This window comes from Lissotriton helveticus, chromosome 11 (assembly GCF_964261635.1).
Source record: "Lissotriton helveticus chromosome 11, aLisHel1.1, whole genome shotgun sequence".
Taxonomy (NCBI): Eukaryota; Metazoa; Chordata; class Amphibia; order Caudata; family Salamandridae; genus Lissotriton; species Lissotriton helveticus.
In genome coordinates, this window is record NC_136072.1 from 1,068,587,920 (window position 1) to 1,068,608,523 (window position 20,604).

Genomic DNA, 20,604 nt, shown 5'->3' on the forward strand with positions numbered 1-20,604 from the left:
TGACGGATGAGGGCCATGTCTACTCTGATTTCTCCAATCTTTGTCTCCATGGACTCCTGGCAGAACCTAATAGTCTGGAGGATGGTAGCCAGGTCGCCTTCTGGATGACCGGGTGTGGGAGGGGGGCTCCTCCATGACCAGGACCGTTAATGGCATATTGATCCATTCGAGTCTGAGTTGGCTGGGGTTTAGCCTCTCTAGCCTTCCCCATGGCTGTACAACTCCACCGAGGGGGACAGCTCTGCACCCGCGGTGTTCAGGCTTCAGGGAACCCAGCCATGTAGATTTGGCAGTTCAGAGAGTCCAGGCCGCCTGTACCGCCTCACCCATCAGACCCCATTCATGCAAGGCTGCCCCCACACGGCCCAAAGAGTGTGAGGTCTTGGTAGTGTGGATCACGGGAGCAAATGGCAGGGGACCAGGGAGCGTTTGGGATCATTCAAGGCTCTCTAGGGAAGCTGTTGCCGCAGTCTCCAGCTGACCTCGTGCCGAATAACGCAGACCCGGTCCAACTTGGGGCCCCACTTCCCAATTGAGCATCCCAGGGGAACCCCATTGTCACCAGTCTCTTCACTCCCAATGCTGTCTGCTCGCCAGCACAGACCAGGGAATGCGAGCCCCCCACGTTGGGACCAGAAGACACCACCGCCTAGAACCTCAGCTTAGGCCCTCCGCCCTCTGAATAACGTCTCGGAAACCGCAAGCTGGGGCCCAGAAGCAGCCTCCGCAGTCCAGTCTAGTTCAGCAGGCTCCCCCGGGTCCCCCAGTCATGCCCCGGAGCATCCAGCTGACATTGGGGGACAGAAGGCCCCAGTTCCAGCAATGCCAAGGATCGGTGGGAGTGGCCACAGACTGTGCTGCAGAGACTCGTATTCTCAGCCAGACCCCACTCATTTAGCACCAGCAGGGGGCCAAAGGAATAGGGCTCAAGGCTGGGGGGCTGGCTCGCTGTAGGGTCTCCGAGCTATCAAGTCTCCGCCCCAAAGCGCCCACCAAATGATTAAATTGCACTGCAAGGCGTCTTGCTGATCGCGGGTCAACTGCCTTGCCTGCTACGCAGTGCAGGCCTCACCGGTCTCTCCCAGCCTCCTGCTGTTCCTCATGCAATATGACTGCGGGAGGGGCTGCTTGTAGGGCGAGCCCAACCGTGACCAGATGTTCCTGTGGGGCTCAGGCAGGGCAGGACGGAGCAGAGATCACCGCCGGCCCGGGTCACCACAGGGCCACGGGTCTCCAGACGACCAGACGACCAGACGCCTATGGACCCAGCCTCCCCGGATGTCGTGCAGATCGCGGTCCGATCTGCAGATGTGTCTTGCATCCCGACTGGGGATCCGGCCTCCAAGGGTCGTAGTCGGAGGGGCAGTGCAGTGGCCTCGCCAGCAGGGTCCCAGCCCGATTTCGGGCGCCTGCGCCGGCCACAATCGAGGATCGTGGCCCCAGCCTTTCTGGCCTGTCCAGAATTCAACCTGCCTACAGTGTGAACCCCGGCGAGTCCATCAGCCCCCAGAGCCTGGAGGACCTGCCCTGTGACCATTTTTAAGACTCTGTCTTCCGTGAACACCAGATTTGCTGAAGCAAAGACTCACCCACAGAACCCGGATCCAGGCAGCTCGGCTATTATGCACCCGATGCCCATGGCTCGAGTTCGAGTGGCCCCACACCACGAGGAGGCCTCCCAAGTGATCCTGACCTGGGAATTGGTGATCCCCGACCTCCATCAAGCCGACGCCTACAGTCTCAACCTGAAGGGTCCCTCCGAACGCGGCTGGAGCTGGTAAAGAGACCAGACGCCAAAAGACACCCCTGCACCTGGTGCCCCACGGCCTTGGGTGGGCCAACCAATGGTGTCCAGGCATCCCCCATGAACCCACCTTACCTCTCCAGCCAGTGACTTATCCAGGAAGTCTCAATGCCCGAGTCGGCAGCATTATTTCCAAACCAAAGGTCTCTATTAGAATCCACAGGGTCCCTGGCGTCCCCTTGGCACACTGCACCTGCCCTCCCCTGTGCCGCTCGTGGTGCAGGTCCTGTGCTGATTGTTGGCCCCTGCAGTGCTCGTTTTAACCCCAGGAGCTTTGCTCCCACTCCCGAGTGGCCTGCTCTTAAGCAGTACCTGACCGAAGTCCCCCTTAGCCGCTTTGGGTAAAGTTGGGCCCCTGCACTCTGCACTTGGCCTACTTAGTGCCTTTGAGTGCCTACCTAGACCTTGGGGAAACTTGGTCCTTACCCCCAAAACTCCCACTGGTAAGACGTTTACTTACCTGTGAAACTGAGAACCATTTTTCCTCAGTTAGAAACAATATTACACTTTTTGTTGCAAAAATGTTGTGTTGAGCTGACTGTTTAATGTGTTGAGCTGACTGTTTAAAAGAAAAAGTAACTAAACTGCAAACCCTAAAAAAGTCTCACTTACTCTGTGTTGTGGGATCCCCGGTGTGGTATCTACGCATACCACTCCAAGTAGTTGATGTAATTCAAAAGTCATCTAAAAGTATTCCAAAAGTAATGACTGTAATTTAAACTGCTTTTTGTACCAAAACAAACCTTTAATGATTGCAAATCCATTCTGAATTGCACTTCTTGAAATTTTCTATGATTGAAAGTATATTTTACCCAGCTGTACCAAGGCCTGCTTGGTTCTAGAAATAAAACGCAAGTATACCTTTTTATACTTACCCAATTGGTCTGGATTCATTCTATGAGTGTGTGCCTTCAGTCTTGTTTGAGTGAATACGATAAATACTTAACACACCCCCCGGATAAGACTAACTGCTCGCCCACACTACCACAAAGAGAGCTATTCATACTTAACTCATTTAGCCTCTGCTATACCTCTGGGGACTCCCTGTACTCTGTGAACAATATACCTTACTTTGGTATAGTATATACAGTGCCAGCTTCCTACAGTAAGAGTCTTGCTCCTGAAATTCAGGAATCACACCTACTGAAGGCCACAAATGTGTGAATCTTGCCCTCAGTGAATAGTTTCTGCTAAATGTAGACTTACATTCATCATGCCACCCTCTCTCAATAATGCACAGTGGAGGTATTGATATGAGTCTCTCACCTTGATCAGTGAGTGCAGTGTATGGCTTAAGCATGCTTCTTGAAACCAATGCAAAGGTTTGAAGCAGCAAGAGGGAGTATGTAGGAACTCCCTCTTGTTCAATGGTGGATTCACTGGTGTGGATATGATCTGCAATTTAACTAGTGACTATGGTGTAATTAATTTGCCAACAGCTAATTTTTGCTGTTGTGCATACATAGAAACTTGGAACTGACAGTAATCCCCTGGCTCATTGCCATTTTGCCTGAAACTTCAGTTCTCAATTTTTGCAACACATATGAGTTTTCCATCTTTCCTCACTTCACTTTCCACAGGATCCTTATGATTAGCTTATGTATGTGGGCTGCATTCCCTTTATTTACCATATCTTACTTTACTGTACTGTGATCTTGATTATGAGTCTTAATACCAAATATGATTCTCCTATTCATACAGAATCTCGCCAAAAAGATGACCGTATTGTACAAGCTTGCAAGGGAGCAGCTCTCAAAACAGCATCATTATGATTTCGGACTTCGTGCCCTTAAATCTGTGTTGGTAATGGCAGGAGAACTGAAAAGAGGCTCGCCTGACCTGAATGAGGTAAGAGCTCTCCTGCTTGAATTTGTTTAACTAAGTCTCCAAAAATTGTACAGCAACTAACCAGTAAGTGGTAACACAGCATAAAGCTAATACTAATGAAATATTAAACAGTAATACAATGATATTATATGATATACCCCTTTCATTTTAGATTCTACTTTTCATTCCATTTCTGCCATGTACTGTGGATGACGTAATGTTACTATTTTACATTATCAAATTCCGTGGTGCCAACCACTGAACTGTAAAAAAGATAACTTAATTCAGATTCTCTATTTCATAAATGTTATTCTGAAAGTTTCTCCACGGTTATTTATGTAGCTACTGACACTACTTGCCCTATAAATAAATGTAAACATTTAAAGACCGCTTAAATGTAAATCTGTTTTTTTTAGTGTTCACTTTCTAAGCTAGCTCTCAAGATTCATCTACTTGCAACTAAATATACACTGTTAACTGTTTGTGTACATCAGTATGTCCGTTTGGATTAGGATTTGAGTTCGGAAACTATTGCTCTATTTCTCTCATCTTACTTTTTGATCAGCCTGAACATTATGTTTTATTTTAAACAAGTAAATGTGGCTTCCTTATCACTGTGTAAGTGTTAAACTATCAAATGTTTTCAGAAAGTGTGTTTTACTCCTTGAAATATAGCAGTCCATTATAAATAAACCAGTAATGACACTGAAAGCTGCTCACAGAAATTAGCTTTCAGAGTAAGGCCTTGGTACCTCAGTAGATTCAATTGTTCCAAGTAATGGTTGAGCATGTTTGTGAAACCTAATGTTTACTGTTATTCGGAGAAGGATGAGTATTTAAAGTCCCTTAAAACACATTCATTACTTCCTTTGATAACGATGAGGTATATCTTGATGATGCAGAAAGTGGCAAATCCAAACTTCATTTGTTAAAATGGAAGCAGGGTAACAGTTTAGGTATGCATTAAACAACCTACCACACTGTTTACCCTTGCGGTGTTGTTTGGAAACTGGCAAGAACTCTTTTGGAGGTAAATAGATATTAGTTCCGTAGTAAATCAAAGTTAATTCAATAAATATTATTTGTTAATTAGTTACTATCTGGTAGAAAATCAATCTCACATCTGAAAGACTGTAGATGTTTTGTTGGTAATTCCAAGTTAAAAAACTTCAGAATTCACTATAATTTCATAAATTTGAAAGTGGGCTTAAATTCCATAATGAAAACAGCTAACGTATGTTTCTTGGCGAAATGCGCTTTATTATGACTGTAAATAATTATAAAAGCACCTATGAAAAAGTGTCACCCATGTACATAACTACAATAAATTTCAATGGCCCAAAACTAGGTACGTACCAGAAAACAGACTTTGCAACCTGTATCATCAATTTAATCTTATCTATCTCTGTATATCTGGTTAAAAAATGCAAGTCGTTAAGTACCAGTTTTCATTATTCATCATTGTAAAATGACACAAAGCAGACAGTGGTATCCCATTACGTTAGAAGGCCTTCTCTTGGAAACAAACATGTTATCATCTAAATGACCTGCAGCCATTGGATTAATCTTTATCACACGTCAGGAATAACAGCGCATAAGAACAAACTTATGTACATTAATCTCCAGATAGTTCATTTCTGCATAATCAAGTCCAACTAGGATCATTATGATACCATATCCTAATATATTATCTAAATTCATGAATGCCAATAATAATAGTCTAGTTATAGACCTCAGTCTGTCACGTCCTCGTCAAACTAATGTTTCACTTGAAACATAATGATTTAGTATTTTAGCACTAGTCAAGGAAAGACTTATTCCCGCATGTTATGAACATCTGTAGATATCTCCTTTTTCAGCCCACTACCATATTAATTTTCTAAAATATGAAAGAATCAAATTGAGGTTCTAAAAATCTTAAAACAAAATAGCTACTAAGGGTGAGAGGTAACCAACTGTTCAATGTGAAAGATATATTACTATTACAAAATGTCTGTCATTTACTGTATGCACAACTGAGCATTACACTAAAATGTTTTTTTTTAAATCCTAAAAAATGGCAGTTTTAGTGTTACAGATAATAAACTAGCCAAATTAACTTACCCTGAATTCACTGATGTACAACAGAGGAACAATGCAAACAATTCAATACTTCCACATTAGTTCTTACTGACCAAATATTGTGGTGAATCCTATGGTAAGGATTCTAAAAAGATGGAATAGAACAATTTCTCCCATTACTTTTCTAAATGGTAAAGATTCATCTATTTGATTAAGATTTGATCTAGAAAGTCACTTTCACCTTCATTGTTGGCAGCAGCACATCCACGTTCTTCGATCATGCCTAAAAAAAGATGCAAATGAATGCTCTTCTAAAGTCTTCTTGCCAATTTTTTCCATGTGGTCACACCCAGAGGAGGAAATACCCTTGATATACAGGAAATGTAGTTTGAAACTGAGCAGTCAGACCAAAAGTGTAAATACCCTTGACTAATACGATATGTAGTTTAAAACCAAGCTCTTTACTGCTGTACTAGTTGAAACAATTCATTCTTTATACAAATTCTTTCCAAATATTTTTTTTATTGTATTTGTACAAAACAAATAAAAGCATTTTTTTGAAAACCATTCTAATTCAGTATAGAACCTGCAGTCTTTAGTATTGTAGATCAGGGATTTGCTGGTAGTTCTTCACAGATTTCTAATAAGATGTATATTCAAGATAACATGTAAAACCTACAGATTAACCGTACAAAAATATTCTCCAAAAAGAATAATCCATGTTTCATTAATGACTACAAGGGATCACTGAATATCGACAGTCAAAATATCAACTTGCAAAAATATCGAGGTAAAAATATAGAATGCCAGAATATCGACTTCCTATCTACAAACAGGTAAGTACAAAAATTTCGACTCCTAAATATCGATAGGAAAAAATATAGACAGTCAAAATATCGAATTTTTTAAATATCTTAAAAGTAATTTAAAACTAATATATTAATAAATATAATTAATGTAATCATACTTAAAATACTTATATAAACTTAAAATTAATAAATAATTAATGTAACTTTAAAAGAAATAAATAAAAATAATTTGAAAACATATATATATATATATATGAATGCCACGGGTTGCTCTGCGGGTTGCTGGAGGCCCCTTTGGGAGGTGGTGTGTACTCCGGTCGAGCACGCCGGAAATTCAATGCAGGTCAGTGTTAAACGTAACACACGCTCTCAGCGGCAGCCAACAAATACGCTAGACAGAATCAGTCCAAGGGTTTTTAATCATCTGCTACATGTTTCGGCTTCTCACAAGCCTTGATCACGTGATCAAGGCTTGTGAGAAGCCGAAACATGTAGCAGATGATTAAACACCCTTGGACTGATTCTGTCTAGCGTATTTGTTGGCTGCCGCTGAGAGCGTGTGTTACGTTTAACACTGACCTGCATATATATATATATATCTACATATTATTAACAAAACATATACAATATTTTTGCCGTAGGATAGCGAGAGAGTTACATTTACTATTCCTACTCCAGAGAGTGCAACAGTAGGGAACGCGTTGGATAGCGTAGGGGTAAAAACTACTATTCCCACTCCAGAGAGTACAACAGTAGGGAAAGCGTTGGATAGCGTAGGGATAAAAATTACTATTCCCACTCCAGAGAGCGCAACAGTAAGGAAAGCGTTTGATAGCGTAGGGGTACAAATTACTATTCCCACTCCAGTGAGTGCAACAGTATGGAAAGCGTTGGATAGCGTAGGGGTAAAAATTACTATTCCAACTCCAGAGAGTGCAACAGTTGGGCAAGCGTTGGATAGTGTGAGGGTAAAAATTACTATTACCACTCCAGAGAGAGCAACAGTAGGGAAAGCGTTGGTATAGCGTAGGGATAAAAATTACTATTCCCACTCCAGTGAGCGCAACAGTAGGGAAAGCATTGGATAGCGTAGGGGTAAAAATTACTATTCCCACTCCAGAGAGTGCAACAGTAGGGAAAGCGTTGGATAGCGTAGGGGTAAAAATTCCTATTCCAACTCCAGAGAGTGCAACAGTAGGGCAAGCGTTGGATAGTGGAAGGGTAAAAATTACTATTACCACTCCAGAAAGAGCAACAGTAGGGAAAGCGGTGGATAGCGTAGTGGTAAAAATTACTATTCCCACTCCAGAGAGTGCAACAGTAGGGAAAGCGTTGGATAGCGGAGGGGTAAAAGTTCCTATTCCAACTCCAGAAAGTGCAACAGTAGGGCAAGCGTTGGATAGTGGAAGGGTAAAAATTACTATTACCACTCCAGAAAGAGCAACAGTAGGGAAAGCGGTGGATAGCGTAGTGGTAAAAATTACTATTCCCACTCCAGAGAGTGCAACAGTAGGGAAAGCGTTGGATAGCGTAGGGGTAAAAATTACTATTCCAACTCCAGAGAGTGCAACAGTAGGGCAAGCGTTGGATAGTGGAAGGGTAAAAATTACTATTACCACTCCAGAAAGAGCAACAGTAGGGAAAGCGGTGGATAGCGTAGTGGTAAAAATTACTATTCCCACTCCAGAGAGTGCAACAGTAGGGAAAGCGTTGGATAGCGGAGGGGTAAAAGTTCCTATTCCAACTCCAGAAAGTGCAACAGTAGGGCAAGCGTTGGATAGTGGAAGGGTAAAAATTACTATTATCACTCCAGAGAGAGCAACAGTAGGGAAAGCGTTGTATAGCGTAGGGGTAAAAATTACTATTCCCACTCCAGAGAGCGCAACAGTAGGGAAAGCATTGGATAGTGTAGGGGTAAAAATAACTATTCCCACTCCAGAGAGTGCAAAAGTAGAGAAAGAGTTGGATAGCGCAGAGGTAAAAAATACTATTCCCACTCCAGTGAGTGCAACAGTAGGGAAAGCGTTGGATAGCGTAGGGATAAAAATTACTATTCCAACTCCATAGAGTGCAGCAGTAGGGAAAGCGTTGGATAGCGTAGGGGTAAAAATTACTATTCCCACTCCAGTGAGTGCAATAGTAGGGAAAATAAATACTTCATATATAAATATAAATAACATACATTTTAATACCAATTACAAGTTAATTAAAATATTTTACAGTTTTATAAAATATATTAATTAATCAATTAAAATTACAATTAAAAATTAACTAATAATAAAAATTACCTACTAATACTAATTATTTCCCAATTACCAATAAATTAATTTACAATATAAAAATATTTAAAACATGTAATTACTTACCATTTAATTACTTCCCAAGCTATTCCCCTATAAACACACAACCCACTACAGAAAATAATGTAATAAAAGTAACATATTTATCAATTAATCAATTACAATAAATTACAAATTATATGTTAATTAATTACCAATTCATAATTAATTAACAATTAATTCTAAATAAATACCAATAAATAAAATAAGATATTTAATTAATTAAAATTAAATTACTTCCCACCCTATTCCCCTATACACCCACAACCCGCTACAGAAAACAAATTACTAAAATTAAAATATTTATCAATTAATCAATTAAAATTAATTACCAACTATATTTTAATTATTTACCAAGTTCAAGTTCAAGTTCGAAAATTTGTATAGCGCACTACTCACCCAGAGGGTCTCAAGGCGCTTGGGAGAGGAGGGGGGTACTTTACTGATCGAATATCCAAGTTTTTAGTTGCTTTCTGAAGGAGAGGTGGTTCTGTGTAAGGCGGAGGTGGGTGGGGAGAGAGTTCCAAGTCTTGGCCGCTAAGTAGGAGAAGGATCTTCCCCCCATGGTGGATCTATGGAGCGCGGGATTGCGGCGAGGGCTTGATTGGACGATCGTAGTTGGCGGGTGGGGGTGTAGAAGGACAGTCGCGTGTTGAGGCGTTCGGGTCCTAGGTTGTAGAGGGCTTTGTGTGCGTGGGTGAGGAGACGGAACGTTATTCTCTTGTTGACGGGGAGCCAGTGGAGGTCTTTCAGGTGACCGGAAATGTGAGCTTGACGAGGGATGTCTAGTATGAGTCTGGCTGAGGCGTTTTGGATCCGTTGGAGTTTTTTCTGTAGTTTGGCTGTGGTTCCGGCTTAAAGGGTGTTTCCGTAATCCAGTCGGCTTGTGACCAGTGCGTGGGTGACCATTTTTCTTGTTTCGGTGGGGATCCAGCGGAAGATTTTTTTGAGCATGCGTAGGATGTTGAAGCATGATGATGAGTTGGCGTTGACTTGTCTGGTCATCGAGAGGGAGGAGTCCAGGATGAAGCCCAGGTTTCGTGCGTGGTCCGTAGGTATGGCCACCATGAGTCGTCCCAGGCAGCGGGGGATGGACCTCAGATGAGGACTTCCGTTTTGTCCGAGTTCAGTTTTAAACGGCTGTTCTTCATCCATTCGGCAACTTCTTTCATCCCTTCGTGTAAGTTGGTTTTGGCGGTGTTTGGGTCTTTGGTGAGGGAGAGTATCAGTTTGGTGTCGTCTGCGTAGGAGATGATGTTGAGGTTGTGTTGTCGTGCGATGGATGCGAGGGGACTCATGTATACGTTGAAGAGGGTGGGACTGAGTGAAGATCCTTGTGGTACGCCGCAGATGACTTCGGTGGCCTCTGATCTGAAAGGGGGAGGCGGACTCTCTGGGTTCTTCCGGCGAGGAACGAGATGATCCAGTCCAATGCTTTTCCTTGTATTCCGACGTTGCTGAGGCGTTGTATGAGGGTGCTATGACAGACTGTGTCGAAGGCTGCGGAGAGGTCAAGTAGGATGAGGGCGGCTGTTTCTCCGTTGTCCAGTAGAGTTCGAATGTCGTCTGTTGCAGCGATGAGGGCGGTTTCGGTGCTGTGTTTGGCTCGGAAGCCGGACTGTGAGGGGTCGAGGGATTTGTTGGATTCGAGGAAGGCGGCGAGTTGACTGTTGACGGCTTTCTCAATGACTTTGGCAGGGAATGGGAGGAGCGAAATGGGGCGGTAGTTCTTAAGTTCAGTGGGGTCTGCTGTGGGTTTCTTTAGAATGATATCAATAATTAAAATAACATATTTAATTAATTATAATTCAATTACTTCCCACCCTATTACCCTATAAACCCACAACCCGCTACAGAATTATATTACACAAAAATTAAAAATTAATATTAACTTACCTTTAATTCGATATTTTTGTTGTCTATATTTTGTCAAGTTGATATTATGTCCATTCTATTCGATATTAAAATTTTCTAGTCGATATTTTGGTAATATATATTTTTTACTCGATATTATGTCTAGTCGATAATAAAAACTCGATATTTTGACTCTACACCGACTACAAGTATATATTTTATCGATAAAAGCAATATGTTTGAATATATTGTGGAATGTTACCCAATAAAATGTGTTCACTTTCAAATTAAATAAGTTGCAGACTACTCAATACAAAATATTTTAAGTTATGAACCCATGTCACTCAGTTGTTTGGTTGGATAAACCAACTATGGTTCTAGCTAGTCATGTTTTTACCCAGGCTTAAAATGAATAGACCATTCGAATTCTAGTCAGTTAAGTCAATATTTCTTAGTTTCATTTTTTCCCCTCAGTTATGTTAGTTTGTTGCAGACTATACCATTACATAATCCAACCATTTCACCAAAAGTATGCTATGCAATTTCTAATGGTTTGAATGAACCATTCCGTATTCCATCCTTTAATTCATTCAAAAATCGTAGGTAAAAGATCAATCTCAGTAAAGAACCTTTAATCTCTAGTGTTGCGGACCAATGTCTTAATGATGGTGCTATTAGTATTTCTATTACATTTGCAATGAAAGCAGTCTCATGGTAGAGTAGATGGGATTTATTTATATGATTGAAAAACAGCCACTTTCAAGCTGCTCCAAGTAAAGTGTACTGCTCTCTGAACAGAATTCAGTCCACCGGTAACAGTATCTAGTCAATGAATCCAGACAGTCTCTTTAGATCACAATTTCATTTGCAAATTCCCCTTTCATCTTTCCAGTTTAATTTGTTGTATACCAACAAACGTTATTTTCTCTATATCCTCATAAGAGTGATTTTCAGTTATGTGATTCACCTTGGGGTATTTGGTGTCTTGGTTTTTCAGTGCAAATGTATGTCTGTCAAATACTGAGCGACTGATTATGGGTTTGGCAGTATGGACTTCGCACTGCCAAACAGGGCAGCTGCCAGATTATGAGTATTATCATGGCCTGGCGAGTGGTACTGTAGCAGTGCAGTTTAAAGGCTCAAATGTAAGCCTTAAACTGCAATGCCGCAAGACTGCCAATGCACGTTCCTCCACAGCATGGACTGTGCAGTCCATGCTGTGCAGGAATGGGGTGCATGCACACAGGGGGCCTATTGTTTCCCCTGCATGCACCCCAGTGCACAGGGCCAAGAGGGGCCCTGTAGGGCCCCCTTGTCTTTCCTCACCACCAGGAATAAGAACCTTCATGAGACCACTGGTAGTGAGGAAAGTTGTAATATACTTGCGTTACGAGTCGGTCGAAAAGGACTTGGGTTTCTGAGAGTGGTCTTGCAACCTCCTCTTCTTTGAACGAGACCAGGACCTCTGCGGAGTCTTGCTTGATGGTATCGAGAGCCGGGCCGCATGGAGCTTCATAGCCTGCTCCCATAAGGCCTTTGATGCCATGGTCCAACAGTCCGAGCACGGCTTCAAGGTCTGGTCGCGCTCGAGACACCAAAGACTGACGAGGTGGGGGTTGGTTACCCACATCATGCGGTGACAGGCACCGCATAGTTTAAACTCTGTCTTCCTCAAAGACATCCTTGCACATGTTAAAGAAAGACGATCAACAAAATTCGAAAAAGGCCAGTCAGAAAGCAACAGAGGGGTTGCTCTTCCCGGATCTGCGCTTAACTGTGGTGGGAAGAAAAGAACTCCCATCCGCGCACCTGGGTGGCACCTATATACGTGACCACAACGTCATAAAGAAAGCTAGCACGTTACGTGGAGCTAAATGAAGCCCCCCCCCCCACAGCCCACGCAAAGGGTATTGCTCAAGCAAAAGTTTACGGATCCAGCCTGACACCTGGAAAATTCAAAGGAAAGGAATCTGCAGCTAGATATTGTCTCTACCATATAATATGTAACCGAAGATAAGTAACTTGTTCTTTTGGCCGGCAAGGGCATTATTGGGGTTTAGGGCGGTTATGGGTTTTTGGGAGATAAGGGTATTTTTAGGATTTCGGGTGGGTATGGGTTTTTGGGTGGAAAGGGCATTTTAAGGGTTTAGGATGGGTAAGGGTTTTTGAGTGGCAAGGGTAATTATAGGGGTTAGGGTAGGTGTGGGTTTTGGGTGGCAAGAGTTATTTTAGGGTTTAGGGTGGGTATTGTTTTTTTGGTTGCTAGGTTAATTTTAGGGTTTTGGGTAGGTATGGGTTTTTGGGTGTCAAAGGTATTTTTAGGATTCAGAGTGGGTATGGGATTTTGTGTGGCAAAGGAATGTTTAGGGTAATGGGTGGGTATGGGCTTTTGGGTGGGAAAGGAATTTTAGGGTTTACAGTGGGTATGGGATTTTGTGTGGCAAGGGCATTTTTAGGGGTTAGGTTGGGCAAGAGTTTTTGGGTGGTAAAGTAATTTTTATAGTTCAGGGTGGCCAACGATAGTGGGGGGCAGGCACATTTTTTGGGTTTAAGGGTGGTAAGGTTTCAGGGATGGGATTGTTGAGGTAAAAAATATATATTATTATCCAGTATTGGGGTATCTTTCATAGATTCACATGCCTGAATCATTCCCCGTCACCGAGGCGGGCGTCCCACGGTATATAAAAAGCAGTGCCAAAAGTAAATTACAGTAGTAGGCCCTATGAGAAAGGCCTGAGGCCTAGATAGTAGTAGCCTATCTACCTCATTATGCTAAAAAGACCAAAGTCTTTGTTCCAACCAATCAGCTCACAGCACCCTCTAGAACCCTCTCTGCAGAGCCAGTTCTCCTCAGATTTTCACCGCACATCGTGTGGAAGGGCGTCTCCCTGAGTCTCTACTCAGTTTCTTCTCTATTTCAGGATGTCTGACAAGACGGCCTTATTTAGACCTTGCAGAACATGTCAAAAGAAAAGAGTCCATGTTGATGATCAACATAAGGACGGCATTTATTGCCTTCATCCAAATCAGGAGGCAAAAAATTGTAAGATCTGCCGTACCTTCCCTTCCAAAACCTTAAGGGATAGGGAGGCCAGAGTCCTTTTATGGCTCAAATCCTCTTCTACTGATGATGAAGACAGAGCTTCAACCTCCAGTAAGAGAGCAAGAGAGGATTATCCAAGTGAGGGGAGAAAACATGCTACAACCTCCCACTCCACTCTGGGCTCTTCACAGAGATCTCCATCGTCTCTCTCTGAACCCCCAGCTTTCAAGGAATCTGTAAAGAAAACTGTGAGTAAGAGCTCTTCTGTCTCCTCACCTGTGACTACCATCTCATCTACTGCTCCTTCGTCGACGGCTATGATTTCTACCACAGCCATCACATCTCCTATCCTATCTACTAAGATCTCCATTGTGACTAAAAGAACCCTCGTCTACGAACCGTCGACGACAGCCTCGTCGTCGAAGAAGCACTGGTCGACGAAGACACCATTGAAGCCCCAGTCGATGAAGTTATCTGCGGTACGAGTCCGTCGCCGGTGGTCCCGTCGATGTCGAGCCCGTCGCCGGTAGTCCCCTCGACGGCGGTCCCGTCGACATCGAGTCCGTCGATGGTGGACCCGTCGACGTCGAGTCTTTCTACGACGATTCAGTCGATGTTGATTCCGTCGACGATGGTCGTCTCCACGGACGGCGCCGCCGTGATTTAAGGCTGCACTCCGTTGCAGTTATTATGAACTGGGGGAGAAGCTGCATGCTTAATAAATTAAAAGGTTGCTCACCTGAACTGCAACGGAGTGCGGCCTTAAATCTGAGCACTTTGGTTTGACATTTAAATCACGGCGGCTCCGGTCATGGAGGCGACGCACCAACCTTGAATAAAATGAGGACCCGGCGGGGGGGAATACACCCCTTCGATAATGGCGCTGCAGTTGCTTTAAACTACGGTATGCATAATCTCCCCTGGGGCACACTGGAGGGCTTGGAAAATAACTTTGCCTGAAAAGCTCATGCAGTTAGAAACCCACTGGAGGGATGAAAAATGACAAAAATAAACTACATCACCCAGCCTGCAATTTGGAAAGATGTGACATCACGAGCACACCGGAGGCTCATTAGAGGGGTTAAAACCAGGTGGCAGTGTGTCGAAAAGTCAGCCCATAACGCCCCGGATGCCCAGGCTGCTGGCGCAGGGCGACTCTTCGTTTCCTTCTTGAATAGTTACCAAATAAAGAGACGGGCACTGGAAGTAGGAAAACAAGAACAGGGTTTATTACTCATGAGGAGAGCCTGTCCTTTGGGACACTCGCATAGTGTCTTCGGGAGGTGCTCTAACAAGTTCTCTGAGGTTTCGCCTTTTATACACAGGTTCGTGACACACAGGCATCCTATATTACAATCAATACATTGTATAGGATGAAGGTATTTCAACACGTGGCTACAGTACGGGCCCTTACCCTCCATGCAAGAGGAGGGGCTGTCACGCAGCTGAGTGTTCTGCTGATTTCCATTGGAATGTGTGTGTCTGATCGAGTCTCAGGGGGTGGGGTGGCCGTGATCAATAGTAGCTTCTTCCGAGAGAGACGAGCGCATAGAGTAGTGGGCAATAAACTGTATCCTCAGGCTAAGGGATGACCAGTGGTCCGTGCAAACATTCAGGCTCAGAGGAAGAGGTCATCAAAGGAGAGATATTCATGAAAGGGAGAGTCAGTGTGGACAGTCGAATGCTGTGGAAGGGTTGATCACAAGAGGGGTATTCAAGGGCGGGAAGGAGGTGTTGGTCAGGCGCGGGGTGCGATTCTTTAGGGACAGAGTCATGCGGGAGGGGAGGGCTCATGACTTGGGCATGAGAGAGCGGGGGCAGTCAGGGTACACGGGGGGTGCTCGCAGGGTCAGGGAAGGGCGCTGATGAGCGATCGTGAACAGGGAGACCATGGTACCTAAAATGGCTGTCGCGTACGTGTGTGCATGGGTCTATGCTAGGGAGACAACATAGTCAGAGTTTTAGCGATATTCGTTCTGTTTACATCAAGGGGCACTGAGAACACAAATGAACGCCGCTTATGTACATACATATTGCTATTTTTAACAGTCCCCACTTTTTACATAAGCACGTTCAATTTCTACACAGTCGATGTGATAGGCAGAATACAATGCGTGTCAATCTACGTCTGTTGGGCTCTTTTATACAAGCCTAGAAATCGGCATAATATTTAGTCGGTGTAGAATCAAGGAAAAATGTTCCGATACATACAAATCAAGTTCACATTTTTCTCTCTAGTGGCATCACGTACAGAAAGAACGTTCAGATACCTTCCGGCTTGTCAGTATTATAGGGAATTTTCGGAAAACCTAACCACATGAGTGACAGATGAAACATTTCTTAAAAGGCAATACAAAATGGTTGAGGGAGGTATTCAATTCGATACAAGTAATTTAGTCAAGGGGCGAATAGAAAGTTCTGGAAAGGGGGAGGGTCTTTGTCGCAATGTCTTTTAACAGAGTCCGTCTTCTTTTGTTGGCGCTGCTGAGCACCGGCGGTGGAGCTATAAGTCCAGATCGGAATCGTCCTTACATGTTGCAGGGTGCGATCAGTCCTTTGCTGTTAGATCACAGTCCTGTTTCCTAACTCATTTTTCTTAGGGGTGCCTTATGCTGGGCACCTGCGTGTCTTTCTTGTCTTTCGTGGCAAAATCCCAGTCCATAGTCAAAGTTTATATGAAAGAGGTTGTTGAATAATCGAGGGAAGAGAGGGCGGAGTGGGGCCAGATCTTTGAACACACCAAGGGACCAAGGGAGCAAAGGATGATGAGCAGGCAAGCCCAACAATCGGACTAAAAAAGGGAACGGGGACTTCAGGCACAAGAGGGTCAGCGAGTCGAGGGCTTCAAGGCAACCCTTCATTCCTCCATCTGCTGAGTTTGAAAGTTATGCCTCGTCCCACGTCACGTTGCTCTGCGGCTCCACCTTTGGTCGTCACACGTGCTCCATGATCTGTGGCCAGGCTGTGTGTCACGTCCAGCTCCTCTCCTCCGGTGATTGTATCTTTGAATGGGTGAAAAACAAGTTTTTAGAAAACTGGTCGAGAGAACAGATATACATCTCAATTCCTTCCCCATTCCTGAGTGGGTGGGGGATAAGTTCATCGGTCACAGTCAGAGGTCGTCACTTAGGGAGTCTGGAGAAGGGCATTGCATATTGGATTTATAGGCTGGCCTGGTATTCATTCGCGACATAAGATAAGAGAAATTTGGCTTTTGTACACAATGTATTACATTACAAAAAAAATCGAGTCCTTATGTAGAGACTCGTTCTTCCCTTTAACCCAAGTATCGACAATACTACATCTTCCTTCGGGGTCGGCTAATTCTTGCAAGCAGGGGTATTATCATCATGAAGAAGGAGGAGTGGTGGATGTAAAACATGGCTTTCCTGGGAGATGACCGTTAATCGAGGTCCTCAAATTACATTTCGTGGGTAGCTGCATGGGTCTGGGGTTGATCGGGGTCGCGTGGGTGCTTTGGACAGGGAGCTGGGGTCGATTGGGAGAAGTGGGGTACTCTGGACGCCCGCACTTAGGTGCGAGGGGGTGGGGCAATCGTGGCATTGGGTATCGCATTTCTAAAACAGAAAACCATTGACGTTAGAGTTCCCTTTATAACAGGCCAGATTAGGGGACATCCGTCGTCTTACCTGTCCTTTCCTTTATTACCAACTTGGGTTCTATCGTTTGCAGAAAGGGGAGGTAGTAATATGGCGAGTCACAATCGTTTTGGGTTTGGTCAATTTTGTTGAACACCTTTGCGTTCGAGGAAATCCAATTATGTTTTGCGCCGGAGGGGCACAACGTCACAATACAAGAGGAGGAAAACAGGGGGGGGTTTTGGAGAGAGAGAGAGAGAGAGAGAGAGAGAGAGAGTGAGGGAGAGAGAGAGAGAGAGAGAGAGAGAGAGAGAGAGAGAGAGAGAGAGAGAGAGAGAGAGAGAGAGAGAGAGAGAGAGAGAGAGAGAGAGAGAGAGAGAGAGAGAGAGAGAGAGAGAGTCGCACTTCTAAACGAACCATTTGGTGCACGTATGTCGCGGAGAGAGAGAGAGACGTGTACAATAATGGTTCATTCAGTGCGCACACAACATAGAACAGCAGGGGTAAAATAATGCGTAAACACACGCGGAGAGACGACGTAGATCCATACATCATGTACACACAAACTCGGACGGGGAAGACAGTACAAATATTACATACAAAGATCCAAGACAAAACATAAAACAGTTATTGGCCACAATTATCTTTTTCTGCATGCTGCGCATACTTATTGTCCTGAGCTCTTTTTACCTGTTTCTTATCCTTTATCCGTTGGCTGCCTTTTACTGATGATTTTCATTGTACACACTTACGTCTTTCGCAACTGGCCATAAACTAACCTGGTCAGGCTAATGCTCACGGAGGTTTATTCGAGTCATTTTAGCAAGTGCGTTTCCAGGCTGAGACAACCGTTGGTGTCAATTGGAGAGCAATGGGGCAGCTTTCAGTTATATGTCTATGAGGATGCGAAAAAAGGAGGTAGTAGGTTTTCAAATATTGGTAATATTCCTAGTCCTCTCGGCGGAGGATACTTGTGTAACCCTTACCTCGAAATACCCTAGACCTTTTCCTACTTAGTTAAACGTAAGAATGCTTGATCAAGTGTGTACATTATTCCTTTTTGCTTTATTCGGGGTTTGCCGCGGTTAGATACTATAATTAGACCCTTTTTCCTGTCTCGTCGTCCGCTGGATCACCATCTTCGTACATTAGTCGGCCTTCCGAGATGACCTGCAGAGAGGAGGGAAAAGAAGGGAGGGGAGAGCAGGAGGCTATATTGATAGACACACTAGCGCGCATAAACCCAGAAAGGCTTTTACTTACTGCGTACTCGGTCTATTTCCACAGGATGCAGTTACTGCCAACTGGGCGTTTAAGCCCAGGTGGACCCTTAGCGTGACTTTTCTTATACAGGTAGCATATAAAGTATAGGCGAAATACCAGGATCTTTAGCTGTTGCCTATGGCTGTATAAAAAGGAAGAAATACACAACTAAAATTTGACCCTTCCTATTTGCAATATTTCTACGTACTATACTTTTCAATCTTTTATCTAATCGAGCTTAGTCATTCCGTCTTCATTCTAGTTATATCGGAAAAAAATAGGGATCATTCATTCAAAACTTTATCAAGTTACACGGACAACTATAGTTGCTTTCTCAAAACTCTTTAATAAGAATGTCGGTGCATAAATACAGGACTACTCTCCTGTGGACCAGCCACGGAGCAGGCTGAAACTGTAGATGTGAGGATACTTTATTTAGAAAAAACTTCAATGGAGTCGGTGGTCGTTTATTTCTTACATAAAGTGCGAAAAGCGCAATGAAATCATATTGAATCTTTTAGCGCGAGCGAATATCATAAACATCAAAATTTCGAACTTTCAATAATCATGATGCGCCAAACTCAACAATAATTCATTGTCCGAATGTTCAATCGGTACCCATCTTACGCAAATTCATGGTCCTTCGTTGTCCGAACACCTAATCGGTACCCATCTCATGTCAATTCATTGTTCGAGCTGACAGTATACATCCTATATCAATCCATTGTTTCGAACTCACAATCAGTACACATCCTATATCAATCTAAAAGTTTAAAAACTTCATACATATTCTATGACACCAAGGCTGAGCAATCGGGGTATAATAAAGAGTTGAGGGTTTCATTTGCTTCGGCGCCATCTTGGGTGTAGTCAGGCAGAACCAGGCATAGTCTAAATGTCTGCAAACTCGTGGTTGGGCCCAGAGCTTCCTTTGGTAGTCCAAAGTTCCGTTAAAGGGCAAAAGAAAGGATCGGTGGTTTGAACCATCAGTCAAAAAGGGGAGGGAGGCAACAACGTTCCTACCGGGTCATACTGTGCTTTCACCGGAACTGATCCGAACTGTGGTCGGCAAGATTCTAGTCATTCAAACTGAGGCTGGCGCCAGTATGGAAGCGCCGACGTCCTGCGGCTACATTTCCATCGTTCCGTGGGCAATCATGGCAGTTATTCCCCATCGGGGGTATTTGCGGGAGTCGGGGACTCCCGCGGCTCCTCTAGAATCTTCAAGGTTGTGGAGAACTATGATGGTGGAGTCAACAAGTGACCAGGCCATACCTGCATGCTGGGCCCACTCTTGCCGGGTCGACCGCCATCTTGGGAGTTCGGCAACCGCCAGCAATCGCGGGGTCAAACGAGCGGATGGGCTCCAACCTGCTGGATGAGGCGTCGCGGCATCGCCATAGTGGACGAACCCTTTTCCGGGCGCCTGGAGCGTTGAGGGTGCAATTGGGAAGCCTCCACCTGAGGAGGCGGGATAGGCCTGTTCGCACCGTCTCTCCCTCCCAGTGCACCCCACGGCGCCTCGCTTGACATTTGTTATGGCCGGCGGCGATGAGGACGAGGGGGGGGTTGGAGGCATGTGCAAGACATCCCCCCCAGTGTTGTCAAAGCCATTTTTCAAGAAAGAAGCGGTGCCTGGCGTGTGGTCGCTGCTATTACGGAGGAGAAAAGAAAGAAGTGGCGCCTGGCGTGTTGTCGCTGCTATTACGAAGGAGAAAAGGAAAAAATGTCCCGTCCGTCTTTGGGCCGGGCTTCCGGTGGATGTCGGCCGGACGCCCTTTGCTCTGGCCCCATGAACGGGTTCCTTGGCTTATCGGCCGCTGCCGGATCTCGTCGGCCCCAGCCCGTTGGTGGCCGGACCGGGGGAGCATGTGGCGGGACTACCTGCAACTCTCAAGGGCCGCTGTGGCCGGACTGGGGGAGAGAGAGGAGGGTCGAGGAGACATTCCCCCCCCTACAACTCTCCAGTGTGATCAAGGCGATCCCCTGGCTGGGTCCCGCTGGC

The 20,604-nt window shown here is 44.6% G+C and overlaps 1 protein-coding gene across 2 annotated transcripts in view; it reads left to right on the forward strand.

The window, feature by feature from the left end:
- The window catches only part of DNAH10 (dynein axonemal heavy chain 10), a 2,445,728-nt gene that overhangs the window by 1,160,993 nt on the left and 1,264,131 nt on the right, over positions 1–20,604 (forward strand). For both annotated transcript variants that reach the window (XM_078667623.1, XM_078667624.1), the window contains one exon: positions 3,506–3,652. In XM_078667623.1, the coding sequence (XP_078523749.1) occupies positions 3,506–3,652 (147 nt within the window). The remainder of the gene's footprint in view (positions 1–3,505; positions 3,653–20,604) is intronic.